This window comes from Microtus ochrogaster, chromosome 10 (assembly GCF_000317375.1).
Source record: "Microtus ochrogaster isolate Prairie Vole_2 chromosome 10, MicOch1.0, whole genome shotgun sequence".
NCBI classification, from domain to species: domain Eukaryota; kingdom Metazoa; phylum Chordata; class Mammalia; order Rodentia; family Cricetidae; genus Microtus; species Microtus ochrogaster.
This window is the reverse complement of record NC_022016.1, coordinates 64,233,876-64,234,767: the sequence shown is the minus strand read 5'-3', so window position 1 is coordinate 64,234,767 and position 892 is coordinate 64,233,876. Positions and strand designations below refer to the sequence as shown.

Genomic DNA, 892 nt, shown 5'->3' with positions numbered 1-892 from the left:
CCTGATGAATATGTTCTAGTTTCAGCTGGAAGTACTTCCAGAAGATAGTATACATCCTTCCCTCCTCTCCACAGGTGAAATACTAAGTCAAAATTCCCTGGCATAGGAGACAAAATGACTACTTCTATTGCCAATTGGCATACTAGAAAAATGGGCACAGATTTATCAACAAGAAGATTTGTTAACTGAAATAGTTCCACAGTATGATAGGGCATTTGGCCTGATTTGTACAAAACAAATATGTATTATACATCCTTAAGAAAAATTATTTCTATACAAATCATCCAGGATTATAATCTGGACACATAAAAAATTGCAAAAGGAGACATTAGATGAATGACTGGGACCCCATCAATTTCCAGGTTCCTTCTAGGTAATAATTCTGATGCCAGCCATCACAGAGCATTTGGCCCTTATGTTTCTGCTTTCAAATTTGGCTCAAAGTTGGGGTTTGTTCCAATTAGTGAAAGTTACCTTGGTTGAAAGGCACAGACCAGTTACATAAGACACTACTCTCCCTGTGAATATTCCACTCCAGCTTCTCCTGGATCCTGGTTCACTAGTCCACCCTATTGTGCCCTATCACCTTGAGAAATGCCCTCTTGATGTCCTTGTTCCTCAGACTGTAGACCACAGGGTTGAGCAAGGCTGTGAAGGCATTGTAAAAGAGTGAGATCTGCTTGTCTCGCTCAGGAGAGTAGCTGGAGTTGGGTCTCATGTAGATATAAGAGGCCGGACCATAGAAGAGTGTGACCACAGTTAGGTGGGAGGCACAGGTAGAAAAGGCCTTGAAACGGGCTTGGGTAGACTTTATCTTGAGAATTGCCATGGCAATATGAACGTAGGAGGCCACTATGAGGGAAATTGGGGTAACAACCACAAAAACACTCAA

General features: G+C 41.8%; 1 protein-coding gene across 1 annotated transcript in view; it reads right to left on the bottom strand.

The window, feature by feature from the left end:
• Positions 1–559: 559 nt before the first annotated feature.
• LOC106143901 (olfactory receptor 2D3-like) overlaps positions 560–892 on the bottom strand; it is a 939-nt gene continuing 606 nt past the window's right edge. The window contains exon 2 of the mRNA XM_013348326.1: positions 560–887. Coding sequence (XP_013203780.1) covers positions 560–887 — 328 coding nt within the window. The remainder of the gene's footprint in view (positions 888–892) is intronic.